At 44.4% G+C, this 13,329-nt stretch overlaps 1 protein-coding gene across 2 annotated transcripts; it reads left to right on the top strand.

Moving 5' to 3' along the window:
- On the top strand, window positions 1-12,341 carry LSG1 (large 60S subunit nuclear export GTPase 1). Of its 2 annotated transcripts, XM_053952123.1 has the most exons (14): window positions 67-223; window positions 298-415; window positions 664-784; window positions 1,352-1,438; window positions 2,294-2,380; window positions 4,404-4,464; window positions 5,166-5,342; window positions 6,375-6,797; window positions 7,157-7,258; window positions 8,072-8,231; window positions 8,524-8,652; window positions 9,254-9,333; window positions 9,960-10,133; window positions 11,403-12,341. In XM_053952123.1, exons 1-14 carry the CDS (start codon window positions 143-145, stop codon window positions 11,580-11,582), a joined length of 1,980 nt encoding a protein of 659 aa, XP_053808098.1. In that variant the 5' UTR covers window positions 67-142; the 3' UTR covers window positions 11,583-12,341. The 2 variants fall into 2 exon arrangements, 1 of the variants encoding a protein (XP_053808098.1); XR_008432662.1 differs by lacking the exons at window positions 8,072-8,231; window positions 9,960-10,133; window positions 11,403-12,341 and having other exon boundaries at window positions 1-223.
- The last annotated feature ends 988 nt before the right edge of the window (window positions 12,342-13,329 follow it).

The following is a 13,329-nucleotide window of genomic DNA, read 5'->3' as shown; positions in this document are numbered from 1 at the left end:
CCTGGTGGCAGATGCCGGGGCACGGCGCGGCGGAGGCGCCGGGCGGCGGAAGGGGCCGGGCGGCGGAAGGGGCGGTGGCAGCGGGCGGTGGAACGCGGCGGTCGGGCCGCCCCTTCCGTCGGCGGTGCGGCGGCGGCGGCACATGGGCAAGAAGCGGAGCGATGGGCTCGGGCGCTGCCTGCAGCGGCAGCGCGGGCTGGAGCGGCGCGGCGCCTCCTCATGGGTAAACCGGGGGGCCGGGGGGGCGGGGAGAGAGGTCGGGGCGGCCCGGGCTGACGTGGTGTCCTGTCCCGGCAGCTTCACGCCAGCGAGGTGGTCGCCGAGCGCGGCCCGGAGCTGCGGTCGGCGCCCGAGCAGAGCCCGCTGGAGGAGTTCCTGGCCACGGCCGAGCTGGCCGGCACCCGCTTCGTGGCTGGTGAGCAGCTGGGACGGGCCTGGGGCTGCGGCTGGGCTGGGGGCCGAGGAGGGGATCCCGGGGCTGGGCGACACCGGTTCTGGGATGAGTGAGTGCAAATGGGAGCTGGCAGTGGGTCTGGCCGGGCGGGAATTGGGGGCAGCTTGTCGGGCCCTGAGCCAGGGCTGGGTCAGCAGGGACACAGGATGGGGTGGCAGGGGTAGCAGCGCTGGGGACGGGTGGCTTTGGATGACTGTCTCTCCTTTCAGAGCGTCTGAATGCCCAGATCGTGTCTGCCCAGAGCTGCACGGGCCTGCTCACAGCAGAGGAGGCCCAGCGCGTTCGGCAGCTGCACCAGGAGAATCAGGAGCTCCTGCGCATCCCACGGAGGTGAGTTCTGCAGGGCTGCCTGGATGCCCCTTGGCTGACTGGGGCTCCGTGGCTGACCCCTCCGTGGCTGCAAGCCTGAGGACAGCCCTCAGGTTGGCAATACCTTCCTTTTGGGGAAGCCACCAACTAACCTATATGAGCAGGCTGTAACCCACAGCACAGGTGCCTGTCTCCCATGTGAGTGCTGCCAGTGCCAGCCTCTCTGGCCTGATGGTGTGGGTTTCTTGCCCAAAGCTTGGCACTGCTGCAGCAGGTGCATCCAGGCTGCCCGGTAAGACTTTTCAGAGCTCTGTGAATGGTCAACAGATAGATTAATCCCCATCTTAAGGACCCTACAAAACTTAGGAAAACAGCTTTGTGGTATATGGTATACATGCTCCCTGCTAATGGAGTTTGGAAGGAACATGGGAAAAAGTGTACTTAAAACTGCTGAAAATAGATGCATGCACATCTGGACCGTTACTTCAGCATAACTGAATGTATGGTGTTTATGTTCTTTGTTTACTGAAGTAATGTAGCTGGACTGACTGCTATTTCTGACCACTCCAAAATATGCTTGTTATATAGGCCACACTGGGATAGAACAACCAGTGCAGAGGACTTGAAGCAAGCAGAGAGAGAGAGCTTTCTCGAGTGGAGGCGACAGCTTGCCCAGTGAGTATGCTGCTTGTGGCTGGGTAAGTAGCTGGTGGCATTTAGTGACACAGGAAGCAGTGGGTTGTACTTATCCTGGTTGGACAATAAAACTAACGTCTACTCGGTAGCTCTCTGTACTCGTCCTGGAAGGCTGGACATCCCAGACACAAGCATGTCTTTGTGGTCAGCTCTGCAAAGCTGTCTTGTATGTGCATGTTCTTTTAAAATAATTCAGGATGGCATGTGATGTTCTTCATTCGCTTGTGAAGTAGAGGGTTACTGGATGTGTCTTTTAAGAGCAAGAGTGCTGCTCTGACTGGAAGGCAGCGCTGCCAGCCTGCTGCATCCAGCAGCTCGTGCTGGTCTGGTGCTGCATCCGCTGCCTTGGAGAGTTGGGTGGTATCTGCTCACATCCTGTAAACCCATGCTTACCCTGAGTAAAGTTGTTCAGGTGGTGGTAACACCAAGTTAAAAGTTGTATAGAGGTATTTCAGGTACCATCCCCAAATTTCGTTATTTTTTCCAAGTGGTACTCAATTAGGAGAAAACTACTGGCACTTGGGATAACTTCTCTCATTTGTTATCATGGCTCTCAAATTTCACAGGCAGAGTCTTGATGAGTTCTTGTTCTTTCCAGCTTTTACCACTTATGCATTGACAAGATCAGAAGCCATTGTGTCACCAGTGCCACTGACAGCAGTGTACCTGAGGACTTGATCTGTTTGAAAAAACATTAGAAATAGTACCTCTGTATGAGTTTGGTTTGATTACTCTCTGCAAAACTAAGGCCTTCTGGATCTAGGGAAGAACTGGTAGTGAGCTTACAGCCTGCCATGGACCAAATGTGACATTGTTTTTTCTGTTTTGCCTTAGCCTTGAGGAAGAGAAAAAGTTAATTTTAACCCCATTTGAAAGAAACTTGGAATTTTGGCGTCAGCTTTGGAGAGTCATTGAAAGAAGGTAAAGTATTTTGCTATCCACTTTTTAAAAAGCGACATTGAATGTATTTTCATGAATTGCAGCTTTTGAGACAAGTTTCAAGTGTCTCAGCACAGGAAAAATTATTAAGTTAGTAATGTTTTATTATCAGCACTGCAGTGATTTTGTTTTTTTGGTGCCTGCTAGCTCTCAACAGTGTGATGTGCAGTGGTTCACTGTGAGTCTCTTGGCCTTCCCCAGTAACTCTGTGTTGGAGGCCTCCTTTGAGAAAGTGCCTTTGAGGTCTCTTGCCAGGATTAACCTCTTCCCCTCCTTCCCAACTAAACTGCAGCAGCTGATGTTCAGGAGCAGGAGGCAAGGAGTAAGTAATGTTGGGAAAGAAGGAACCCCTTGTCTCTTTGCCGCACAGAGAAGTTGCAGCAGTGCACAGAAGAAAGGGCTGTCATACCATAGGAACAGCTTTGTTTGCTCTGCTGAGCTGTAATACAATAGGAGTGCTATCTGCTGCTTTAATCTAACTGGGGCATTTAATTTCAATAGTAATTAGGTTTAAGATCATCTCATCTCACTTTCCTAAAATTGAAAAATACTTCACCAGTGAGGTCATGGTGAGCTGGTCCTTTCACAGAAGGGGCTTTGTACTGAATGCTGCTGGGCCTTTGGCTGGGAGAGTGCTGGTCAGGAGAATCCATTGTAGGGTATCATGATGTGCACTGTGAGTGTGCAGGGTGTTTTGAGGTGACTGGAATGTGTCATTAATGCCTTTCTGCTCCTGTTGAAGCTTTTTATTTCATGTAGAGTGAGGATGCTGTCTCAGAAGTGAATGGAAAAGTCACTCAGTCCTTTAACCTTTCCAGAAAATTTGATCTGTTATCAGCCTTTTCCATATATTTGCTTCAAACTAGTTCCCAGCAGCATGGTTCAGTAACTTCTCTGTATCCCATCCCAGTATGATGGTGTCAGCTTTCCCTCATATTGATCTTTGAATGTCTGTAACTGTACAGTCCTCTTTGTACCCATGGGGCTTATTAAATTATTCCCTTGGGAGGATTATTGATTTTTTTTTTTTAAATACATAATAAACTGCCTAGTGAGGCTTGAAATTTTTCCATTCGACCTGTGGTGTTATGAAGTTGTCCTAACTTAATAGAAATCCCTGTCAAACAAATAGAATTAGCATGTGATAATACATGGCATTTAAATTACTTGCCTGGAGAAGTTCTAGTGGAAGAGGCTGTAGTTAAATTTTCCCCTCCTTTTGACAAAAGAAGCATGAATGCCTTTGGGATCTGAAGACACTGCATTTAATTACTGTGTGAAACTAACGAGTCCTGCTCTTGTATGTGGTGGCAACCTGGTCTCTGGGTTTGGAAGGTGTTTCCTAGAAGCATGTTGCAAGGCCTTGTTTGCATGGGGGAGCGACATATTTTACTGAAGTCTAAGGTTATTTTTTCATTGTTTTATGCTTTTTGTGACAAAAAGAGCACAGAGGAACTTTTGAAAATACCCAGTATCAAATACTTAGAATCTGCATGTCATTTGTGGGAGGCTTTGTATCTTGTTCCATGCAAGGAGGACAACAATGTTCCAAAATATCTCGCTGTGTAGGAAACCCACCTCTTTTCTCTCCGTAACCACCTGCCACAGTTGAGGATGAGAATAGACAGAAACAAAGTTTGTTATCACATTTTTTAGTACCATTTTAAAAGATGGAGTACCACTACTGTGGTTCTTGCCTGCTGAGCATTTCTGAAGGGTAGATGGGTTGGCAAAACTGGCATGTTTTCTTCCCCCTTGCTGGCTGTACAGTTGTGCAGGAGAATGAGCCAAGTGAGGAGGAAACACTGTATGGCAGTAGTGGCTTGTGTTGGGCAGGTGGGCTGCTGAGATGCTCTGTTTTTCAGTAAAGGTATTTAGTGGGATAATACAGTTGAAACCATTAAAATTCCAAGGAAAACCTAAAAGTGAATAATTACTGTGTCTTACTGCTTTCATAGGCAAGGTAAGAAGGAGTACTTTATGGGGCTTCCCTTTACTTTTGCAGTGATATTGTAGTCCAGATAGTAGATGCCAGAAACCCCCTCCTGTTTAGGTGTCAAGACCTGGTAAGTAAACCACTTTCTTGAATGTTGTCTTCATTTTACGTCTTAATGTTTATGTGATACGTTTTTTGCTCAATGCATTCAGCCACCTTAAAGCTGTTTTGCTGTTGTGCCTGAGTGGATATCTTATTAATTGATGCAAGTATTCTGGCATGAAATTATTGTTCTTTGTCTTTTGGTATTTCACACAGAATATTGTGTGTGAGTCTCTTCTTCAGATGTTACATTGCAGATGTTATTTTATTCTTCATTACCCATTAGAAGCGTATTCACATAAAGGAATTGTCTTACGTAAAAGCGTAGTGGAATAAAAGTGGGTTGGGATTACAAAGGATCAAAAATTATTGAAGTGACAAGTTTGTAATGGTAGGCTATAGAACACTGCATCAGGGGGACATGAAATTGCTCAAATAGTTATCTTAGGAGCTCCTGCTGCAGGATGCTGATTAATATCTTGTCACAGCTCTAAGCAGACAAGGTGTTTGCACACATGTCCAGCAACAAGCTGTGCTGTGGTAGCTGCATGCTCCAGTCTGTTCTTGTAGCTGTCTGCTTAACAGCACTTCCACCAACCTAGGGATGGTAAGCTTGGCTACGCTCCTGTGGAGCTGCATGGAGTAATTTCTCTTGCTGCTCTTGTATTGTCTTGGGGTGGAAGGAATTGAAACCAGAGTACAAACTGATCCTTCTCTTCTTTTCTTTAGGAAAGTTATGTTAAGGAAGTCAGTAATGACAAGGAGAACATGATCCTGATCAACAAAGCAGATTTGCTGAGTGAGGAGCAACGTGCTGCTTGGGCACAGTTCTTTGAGAACGAGGGTGTCAAGGTGGTGTTCTGGTCAGCTTTGGCAGAGTGTGAACGGCTGTGCGGAGAATCAAAGGTACTGCAGGTGACCAGTTCAAACTAGGTCTGTGCTGGCTGCAGCTGGTAATTGCTTTGCAGCTATCCTTGTGATATACCTGAGCACAAAAGGATTATTTTAAAGACCTGTGCAGCTGTAAAACAGCATTTGAAGGCTCAATTCAGAGACAAAAGTGAGGAGAGTAAAATTGAACAAAATGCAGAAGACAGAACAGCCCTTGTAGACCTGCTTGCAAACTTTTAACTCATTGAAAGAATTGGAAACCTTTCCAAGATGCGAGGGATGGGGTTATCTGTACAGAGGTTTTTTTCTTTCCCAGGGAGGGGAGGTGTTTCTTGGAGAATCTAAAGTACCTGAAAGCCATTTACCCAGTGGAACAAACTGAGCTGCTGCCCCAAATTACATGTTATCAATAGGTGCTGCTTTCTTCTGTTATGGCCATTCAGCTGTGGAATATCCCATATATCCTTCCAAAAATACCAACTCTGTTCATCTGGTTTGCAGTCCATAAATCTTTCTACAGACTGTTTTAAAAGCGAGACTGAAGGTGTTAGTTCTCTTCTCTTTTTTGGGAAGAGAGGTCAAAATACTATTGTTGTGAAAATATCTTCATTTTTGAATGTAAACTCTTTGCAGGGAAGAAATGTAGAGTTGACTGAAAACAAAACAGCTTGAAATTATTTAAATGAAATACTTAGACACGAAACAAAATGGCTTTGTGTTCTGAACATTTTGAAAAAAACAACTTTCATTCCTTTTATCTGAACACTTAATAAAATAACTAGTGTGGGTGTGCACACTTTCATTCTGGAGAGGAACTTCTTAATGACATCACAGAGGAGCTGTGAACAGTTCCTCTTGGAATACTTTTGTCATTCTCCTGAATTGGGCTAGTTTTTCCTACATCTTGCTGAAGACCTCTAAAACACCCCAATGTGATGTAAACACTGAGTTGTCAGCCCTTGGGATCTGGCTGATGACAGCTCACTGAGCCAGCAGCAAGGCTTGGGGATGTCTTTGCATTTCAGCTCTGAACTGCTGTTCCCACAGGAGCTGGGCACTGAGGGGGGAGTGGAGCACCCGAGCAGTTCTGAGGATGAAGGCTCCAGTCAGGAAGATGACAACACAGCACAAGGTAGTGCAGAAGGAGTGTCCACAGGCAGCACTTGGCAAAGTGCAAACCAGGTTCTGGTGAGTGATAACAGCAGTGATGAATATGAAGACTGTGAAGATGATGAAGAGGAGGACTGGCAAACCTGTTCTGAAGATGAAGCTGGTGACAACATAAATGCCGTTGGTCCGGGGAGGATGGAAAGCAGGACTGATGGTGCTGTAGTGCAGCACAGAGTGCGGGAGCGGAACAGGAACATCAGGAACTTCAGCCATCTGGTACAGAGAAATGAGCTGCTGGAGATATTCAAAACTATGCACAATGGACCAAGGGTGAAGGATGGGGAAGTAAATGTTGGGCTGGTGAGTTGGACTTTGTGCTTAAATGGAACTTACTTAATCTAAATTCCAATTCCATGTGCCCTCCGTGGGAAAAATTCATCCTGTAGTCTGGCTTCCTATAAGGGTATAAAAACTAGCAAGCACAAACCACTGTGGATTTTGTGCAAAGATTAATACTCAAGTTCCTAGAGCTCAGTGTGCCCCTTTGCTTGCCCTAGTGTTTGGGGGTTTTTTTTGTGGCTTTTTTTGGTTTGTTTTGGTTTGTTTTGTTTTGTGGTGTTTTTTTTTTTTTTTTTAACATTTTATAAAAGAACTTTTGTGTCAGGGCTGTCAGTCTTTTGGCATCACCCTGCCTAATAACATTTCACTTTGTCATCTAGGTGGGTTACCCTAATGTTGGCAAAAGTTCAACCATCAACACAATCCTTGGAAATAAGAAGGTGTCAGTGTCTGCTACACCAGGCCGTACAAAACACTTCCAGGTATTGCTAACAAATAACATCAGTCTTTTTATAATTTCTTTTTCCCCAGTGGAAGAGAGCTTCATTATGACCTAGTTGCACCACATGCACTCACTGAGAACTCTGCCAGCCTGAACTGTGGCCAGCAGAGTAGGTTGGAGAGGGGTGGTCTTCATGTATGTAATTTTGGAACTTTAATTCTTGCTTCTAAACTTGTGCTTGCTTTTGAGTCACTCATGAGAGCTGCTGTGCAATGGGGCATGTTTTCCATCTCCTGATTTTATTTAGTTACTTTGTCCCTTTTTTTCCGACACCAGTTATGAGGAGAGAAGCTTTTTAAAGTGAGTTTTCCTCCAAGTAGCTTAAGGTCAAGGCTTCAAACTATCCTTATCAACATCATTGCTGGGAATAAATGTAGTTTTGCTGATATTTTCATATTGATCAAGCTTTGATTTTGAGATAGCAACTCCAGTGCTATAGTGTGGGACCGTTGTGGGATTTGTACTTTTCAAACTCCTAGCTGTTTCAGAAGGTCCAACGCACTTAAAGGTTTCTGGAGTGCTTTCTCCTCTCCCATCAGACTGGAGAGCTGAAGATCTTGCTGCCCCCATCAGGACACCTTATTTAGGAACTTTGAAAAATGTTGCTGTCTTCTACATCTGATCTCCTTAATTCATTGACTGGGACCAGCAGGGCAGGTGTCTGTTTTAGTAGCATTTCTGCTTATTGTCATTTGCATCCATGTTTCATATATGCATTTGATTTTTGTTTTTTTTTTTTTCCTTTTTCCTCCTTCACTTGCCATAGTGAACTAATGGGTTATTTATCATGTAGACCCTGTATGTGGAGCCTGGCCTGTGCCTTTGTGATTGCCCTGGTCTGGTGATGCCATCTTTCGTCTCTACCAAGGCAGAAATGATTTGTTCTGGAATTCTGCCTATAGATCAGATGAGGGACCATGTTCCACCTGTTTCTCTAATATCCTTTGCATGGGGTTTGTGAGAGTGCATGCAAGGGTTGGATGTGGAGTATGCCAAGTAGCATGTTCCAGCCCTGCTAGCAGCACACGTGCTCATGCTTTGAGGGAGGTGGGACATACTGGATAACACAGTCCTGCTGTGTTGGTCTTTTCCTGTCTCGTTTCAACTTAGTTGTGTTGTCAGACTTGTGTTATTTTTCTGGTTTGCAACAAAATCCAAAAGTCATCCTTTTGTGTCTGCTCTTAGAGTGACAAGGGCAAGATTACTTGTGTAGCTGTAAATCACAAAAGTGGTTTCCTTCACTAGCTTATGTTTGCCAGCATATCCCACGAAACATTTTGGAAGCAACCTATGGAATAAATATCATAAGGCCAAGGGAAGATGAGGACCCAGATCGAAAGCCAACAGCTGAAGAGCTGCTAACAGCATATGGCTGTGAGTGATGATCCTTTTAAAACTTGTTACCTTTACTGTGTGCATGGTCCTGAACATGGCCTTAGGATAACATTGTAAAGTTAGGCCCAGCTTGGATTTGTTGTACATTGGACCTCTTTGATAGGACTTGCCCTCCTCTCAGGAATGGTCTTTGTTAATGGCTCATCTCCTGTGTGGGTTGGAGTGGTGCTTTGCCAGACTCATCTGACAGATGTAGTGATAGTGTGGAAGGTATTGGTGAAATGCTCTGCCAGTCTATAGTGTGGTGCTCTTATCCTTTCAGATACCTCCCAACCATCTGTGTCTGAATTAGACTTTGAAGAATGCAGTGAATTCTCATTCTCTGCCTTTAAAACAAAAATAAAACCCTAGCAGTCTACTGCTAGCAGGGAGATGTCAGCTCTTATAATTTCTTTCATGTCAGGATGCTTCTGCAGTACCTTTACAGTTACCGAAGTTCTTCCCTTTTTTTCCCCAAGAGAAGCCTCTTTCTAAGGGAGTATTTTTGAGAAAGAATACAAACGGGTGGTTAGGCAGCAGAGGTGAACATATTAACATTCTCTGATACTTACAAAGAATATACTTTGGATTTCTCTTCCAGATATGAGGGGCTTTATGACAGCTCATGGACAGCCAGACCAGCCGAGATCAGCTCGATATGTGTTAAAAGATTATGTCAGTGTAAGTGCTTCATACATCTGGGTTTTCTTCTCTTCTCAGAGGTGAATTAAAGGTTGCACTGGAGTACAATAAAGTCAATTCTATTTCTCTGGATAAAATCACCATGTATAAAAAGATTCTTGAAATTGGGCTGCTTTTATGTTTTAAAAGAATAAATTGGATTTCTCAAGCTGCCTTATCTTAGAAAGGTGATTGCTTAAAATACAGTACCAGCGAAATAAATAATCATATCTACAAAACAGCTAGCAGATACTCAAGAAATGAACCCGCAGTGTACAGCTGGACCAATATTTGGCACTAAGGACTGTTGCTCTGAGTGTTATAAAACTGCATGCTTCTTTAGCACCTCTCAGCAACTTATTGTTGATAATTTCTTAATAGGATCCTCTGGTGCTCCTGAGAGTTTTGCTCTGTAGTGTTTGCAGCTGCAAATGGTGCTTTGATGTACAGGTGGAAGCAGTACTTTAACCTAGGAGTCAAGCCAGTTGTTGCCTGGGAAAAGAAATAAAGTGTACTGATAGTCTGCCAGTGTAAGCCCCTAAACTTCAGGCCCTTCTTAGGGCTGGAGTTGTTTTCTTTCCTCTCAGAGTTTCTTTTGTAATAACTGAGTCCAATTGCTTTGACAGGGGAAGCTGTTATATTGCCACCCACCTCCTGGTATTGACCCAAATGATTTTCAGCACCAACATCAAAGATGCCCTGACAGTACAACTGTGCAGGCCACTGGACAGGTGAAGCCTGAGAAAAATACCAAAGCAAAACAAATTGAAAATGTGGTGGACAAAACTTTTTTCCATCAGGTAAATTCTGAAAAAGGTTTGTTCTAGGAATTTTTGCTGCAGCACTCATCTGTAGTTAGTGGGGGAAAGCTGGGTTGAGTTAATGGTGTTTAATGCTGTGGGATCTGCATGTAATTTCTACCCAAGAGCTCTCTGTTCTTTTTATTATCTCCTAAATCACTGGGAATGTACTAGGTGACAGAAAGATTGCTAATGAGGTGTGCACAGATGATTTTTCAGAGGTCAGCAGGGTGACCCTTGCCATTAGGAATCAGACATCAATCTTGAGTAAACAGGAGTGTGACTGGGAAGAAAGACAAGGAGGAATGACTTGGCAACTGACCCAGAACATGGTTTTGAACTAACAGGTCCTTCAAACTGGCATTCCTTTCCTGAGCTGATGTATTTAGAGGATGTGATAAGCTTTTTTAATACAATTGATTTAGTACTACCTTGAGGTTTTGACTCAGAACCTGAAATCAGATAAAAAGAATACAAACTGATTTAAAATCTGGTCAAGAAATCTCAAAATTAAGTGGAAAATGGAATTTTTTCTTAACCTGTATGATTCTTGTTAGATCCCACAGGCATCTGTTTTGCCTCTACACTACTGAAAAAGTGTATTAATGACTCATAGTGAAATATGAAATCCATAACTGACCAGATCTGCATACCTGACAAGGATTAGAATAGGTTTTTAGCCATGAACAGGATAGGTCATAGATAGCATGTTCCATTCTGTGTGGTTAGCTGGATGTGAACACCATTTGTTTAGCACAGCTCAGATAATCATGCATTTAAAAAACAGGAACTCAGGCTCTTTAAGAAAAAAAAGTGAGCTATTTCAGAAAACTGTGACCTGAAAAGAATTTTTGGGATTACCAGACTGTTGCTCTGTCTGCCCGAAGCACTGGCACAAGCTGCAAGCCCCATCAGTGCTGCCCACGCTCCAGACTTGAGCAACTTATTTTGGTCTGTGGCTTTCCTGGGCACCAGATTTATTTGTGAAGACAATTTGTTGTGCACAGAGCAGAGGCTGTGAGGATCCATCCTGCTGCTGGAGCTGATACTGGCTGGGACACGGTGTCACGTCAGTGGCAGACACTGGGGACCCGGCACAGCTTGGCAGAACTGGAGCTGCTGGCAGGCTTTGGCTCCTGCCGTGACCTTCCTGCAGCTCTGGAGCAGGGGCTGAGCAGGCCCTGCTGGGTTTGAGCTTGCCTGTGTCTGGTTTTACTGACAAACTGCAGTGACTGAGTATCTTCTCCTTCGTTGTGTCTCCTTTTCCAGGAGAACGTTCGTGCCCTGATGAAAGGGGTCCGGGCTGCCATGGGCTACCGGCCTGGGAGCGGCCTCGTGCCTGTGACTGCATCCAATCCTGCCAATGTGGTAGGAAAGCCCTGGAAAAAACATGGAAACAGGAACAGGAAGGAGAAAATCCGCAGGATCACAAAGCACCTGGAGGCTTAGCTGTGGCACCAGTATCTTGCCTTTTCAGGGCAGGGACTGCACTGTCTCACAGGCTTTAATTGAGGGGAAAAAAACAGATAAGTGGGCATCACTAGCTCACCTGGGAGCTCTCTGCAGTGGATTGGCCTGGCAGGGGATGAGAGTGTGCTCTGGTGGCTGGAGTTCATCCCTTCTGAGAACAAAAGAGACCTGGCTGTTCGTGTTATCTGGAAGCCAGCCCAGACGTTTGACTGCTGCTGAAACATCCTTTCAATCGGAGCAGATGGAGCTGTGCAGAAATGTTTTTTCCTTCCATAAAGGATGTATTTTATAGCTGTTGCAATCAAAGCAAGCCCTGTAAAACTGACTAAAATCTTTATAACAGTTGAATTGCAATGAGTGATGTTTGTTACATTTTGAGACACTATTGCTCTTTTATTTTCTTTTTTTTTTTTTCCCTGGTCTTTCAGGCTTGTTTGTTGATTTGACAAAATGCTTTAGTGTGTTGACAAATAAGGTAGAATGGTCTTTATTGCCCTCTTCCTTCTCTGCTATTCTCAGTCTTATTCTGTAGAATCTGTAACCACTCCCTATTTCCCAGTTTGAGCAGAGCACAGCACACCGTGCAAGGAAAATGTTGCTTTTATATCCTTTACACTGAGCTGGTATCAGTTGTTTTTGTGTGACTTCCCACTGGTATCTTAAAACATTGGCTCCATATGACTGGCTAAATATCTGGTGCTAATTTGTCCTTAAATATACTTGAGATTTTACTTCCTGTATATGTGTCATGTTCTGTCTCATTGCCCTAAGTCAGAGACCTGTCTATTAGCAGATTTTAGCAGAATTGAGGACATGAGTATTTGATGCTAAAAAGACTTTATTTACCTGGGTCAGATTAAAGTGAGATTTACTTCTCAGCTGCCCTACTGAGAAAATGTTTGTGCACTTGGTCAGAGCTCTTCATTCCTTGTTCAGCACAGGGAGTAATGATAGGACTGGAAAAGCTCACGAAGAACGAGTCATGCTTTGTTTTTAGGTGGTGGAAGGAATAACACATGATGCTGGTCTCTTGATACTATAAAAAGGGATTGCTGTCTTCTAATTCTGTACTTTCCAGGCTTTAAATGTGGATGGAGAGATGAAAGCAACTGCTGAGCAAAGCCACAGCAAATGTGGGGTGTGCAACCAAGCCAGTTTTGGCTTTGTGACCCTTTGTGTGTGTCCTGTACTGCCAGTTTGCACTGTGTATGCAGAGGGTCCCCTGACAGCAGAGCTCTCACCTCAGCTCCTGCTTACCCTGGAGTGCCTGCTCTCAAGTTCCTAATTACATCACTGGAGGGAAGATAGTTCCCTACCATCTGTAAAGTTAAAGTGTAATTACAGTGAATTAATATGGTCAATGGTATTTTTAATCAGTGTACCGTAGCAGAAAGTAAATTCTCAGGAGAGACTTTTTAATCTAGTTCTCCTGGAGAAGGTGATCTTTGCCTTTGTTTCCTGAAAAGGTTGTGCCTTAGCCAAATCACTCTGATCTGACTTCTCCACCCTCCTTGCAGGAAAGGTATCTGCTTTAGCCCGCTGCAATGCTTTAGGGACTTGATTCCTCAAGATCTTTGTCCTGTTTTGTGTGAAGCTATTACCTGTCAAACTGGAGTATCTTTTGTTGAAGGTATAAAACTTTTTTTCTATTGTTTTTCTTTCAAAGCATTTTGAATTGTTAGCTCATGTTGCATCTACACAAGTTCTCTTCTTTTGCATTGTCTGC

Source organism: Vidua chalybeata, chromosome 10 (assembly GCF_026979565.1).
Source record: "Vidua chalybeata isolate OUT-0048 chromosome 10, bVidCha1 merged haplotype, whole genome shotgun sequence".
NCBI lineage: Eukaryota > Metazoa > Chordata > Aves > Passeriformes > Viduidae > Vidua > Vidua chalybeata.
This window is presented reverse-complemented; position numbering and strand designations above follow the sequence as displayed.

Coding starts and splice junctions, on each gene's coding strand:
- LSG1 (XM_053952123.1), top strand. CDS start 143: ATGGGCAAGAAGCGGAGCGATGGGCTCGGGCGCTGCCTGCAGCGGCAG. Junction 1,439..2,293: donor TGGAGGCGACAGCTTGCCCA/GTGAGTATGCTG, acceptor GTTTTGCCTTAG/CCTTGAGGAAGAGAAAAAGT. Junction 7,259..8,071: donor GCCGTACAAAACACTTCCAG/GTATTGCTAACA, acceptor TTTATCATGTAG/ACCCTGTATGTGGAGCCTGG.